This window comes from Colobus angolensis, unplaced genomic scaffold (genome assembly GCF_000951035.1).
Source record: "Colobus angolensis palliatus isolate OR3802 unplaced genomic scaffold, Cang.pa_1.0 Scaffold87, whole genome shotgun sequence".
In the NCBI taxonomy this organism is placed as follows: Eukaryota; Metazoa; Chordata; class Mammalia; order Primates; family Cercopithecidae; genus Colobus; species Colobus angolensis.
In genome coordinates, this window is record NW_012122598.1 from 476,272 (window position 1) to 478,122 (window position 1,851).

At 47.4% G+C, this 1,851-nt stretch overlaps 1 protein-coding gene across 1 annotated transcript in view; it reads left to right on the forward strand.

Annotated features, from left to right (window-relative positions):
* Nucleotides 1-267, forward strand: part of DCD (dermcidin) — a 4,446-nt gene extending 4,179 nt beyond the window's left edge. Inside the window, exon 5 of the mRNA XM_011930427.1 lies at nucleotides 104-267. Coding sequence (XP_011785817.1) covers nucleotides 104-147 — 44 coding nt within the window. The 3' untranslated portion in view covers nucleotides 148-267. The remainder of the gene's footprint in view (nucleotides 1-103) is intronic.
* The last annotated feature ends 1,584 nt before the right edge of the window (nucleotides 268-1,851 follow it).

Consider the following 1,851-nt stretch of genomic DNA (forward strand, 5'->3'; position numbering starts at 1 on the left):
TCCCTCCCCCTCCACCTCCCTCTCCTTCCCCAATTCCCTGGCTCTCTTTCCCTTCCTTTTTTCTTCCTATCCCTTTACCCTGTTTTTTCTGTGGCTGTTCTAGGAGCCGTCCATGACGTTAAAGACGTCCTTGACTCAGTACTATAGTTGTAAGGAGAGGCTGAGAAATGATGCCCAGGAGCAGCAGGCTTTAAGTCTTCAGCCCAAAACCTAAAAAAAAAAAAAATTAAAAATTAAAAACAGCTATTAAACTGAAAGCATCTGTAATACTTGGAGTATGTGTATGTTTTCCTTAAGAAGGGATGGGGTAAGAAACCTGGCCAGGAGCCCAAGAGGTTGGAGGAGCACCCTATGAGGCTTCAGTTGGCACCCTGGCCCTTCCTCCCGAAACACAGCTTCCAGACCCAGCCTTCCCAGAAAGCATAGTTCCAGCAAGTTCTTTGATTCATGCCCAGCCCCTCACCCGTATCTGCAGGGTCTAAGCCTCAAGTCCCAAACTGGTTGCCTCCTTATCCCTCACTCTGCCTGCCCAATGCCGTTTTACTATGCATCAGTGTTGAGTGGGACTTTTCCCATTGCCTTGAATTTGGCTCTAGGACCCACAGCTGGAATCATAGACCGCAAATACCTTACATTCCATGGAGAACTTCTGATATCTGGAGCCTGCCCACCACCCTGGGAATACCTTAGAGCTAGAAAAGCCAGCCCAATCCCAATCAACCACAGAACTATCATTCTCTGCCCTGTGGAGAAGGAGAAAAGTGGAATCATCAGAATCACTGGCTCTGTGAGGAATGCAGTGCTCATGGCAAAGAGATTTTTCTTGAACATCTCCATGGAAGAAGGGAGGGAGATGCTTCTTCTATCCTTCAAGTCAAGTGAAGGGCTGTGGAAATCAGTCCTAGATTGAAGGTTCCAGTCCAGGAGGAGACAGGCATCTCCCCCACCAACCACTCACCCCCAGCTGAATGCATCCTCTAGACTGACCTGAAGCTGCCCAGACTGCACGGTAGGACAGCTCTTGAGAAAGCCGTGTCCCCAGGTATCAAGATTATATTAATTAGGGAAGGCTAATCTACTATAAACAATAATCCAAGATATAATTGCACAAACATATACAAGTCAAGGTGGTTTGCTCCAGATTTGGGGGCAAGAAGCAATAGTCTGTCTTCTCCACAGAGTCATTTAAGGATTTCAGGATGTCAGCAACCCTGTCATCTTCAATATCTAGCTTCAAGATCATTCTGTCATCTTTATCACCATTCCAACTACAGAAAGGGGGAAGGAGCATGGAACAGATTGCTTGGAGGTTTGTATGAGCTATACTAGCAAGTAATACAAGAACCCACTCCCAGGAGCCACACCTAACTGCAAGGACTGGAAATGCCTAGCAGTAAGATGATCAGAATGAATGTTTGTATCCCTGTAGCAACTTCTGCCACAGGGAAAAGTGAACAAAAAGGCCAGTACCTGTTTATCATCTGACATTTCTAGAAGCAAGAAGTTTTTCATGGTAGCTCATGGAAGAGATGCAAGAAGACACTCTCATCCCAGGCTCCTGAGGCCACTGAAGAGCAAGGAAGAGAACTTAGGATTCCCATTGCTCTCATGAGTACATTTAGAAGAAGAACCGAAAGCCAAGAAGCTGTACAGGGGGCTACCAGGCTGAATGGGAGGAGGCAACACCTGGTGAGAGGGTTGAGAGTGTGGACCACTGGCCTAAGGGAACTGTCACTCTTTGAGGGGTTCCACAGCAATGGCAGGGCTGGGGTGAAGCTAACCACCATCTATCTGGTGACCACCACACCCTGTATCAGTAGAGGCCTCCAGAGGAGAAGAATGGAGACCAAG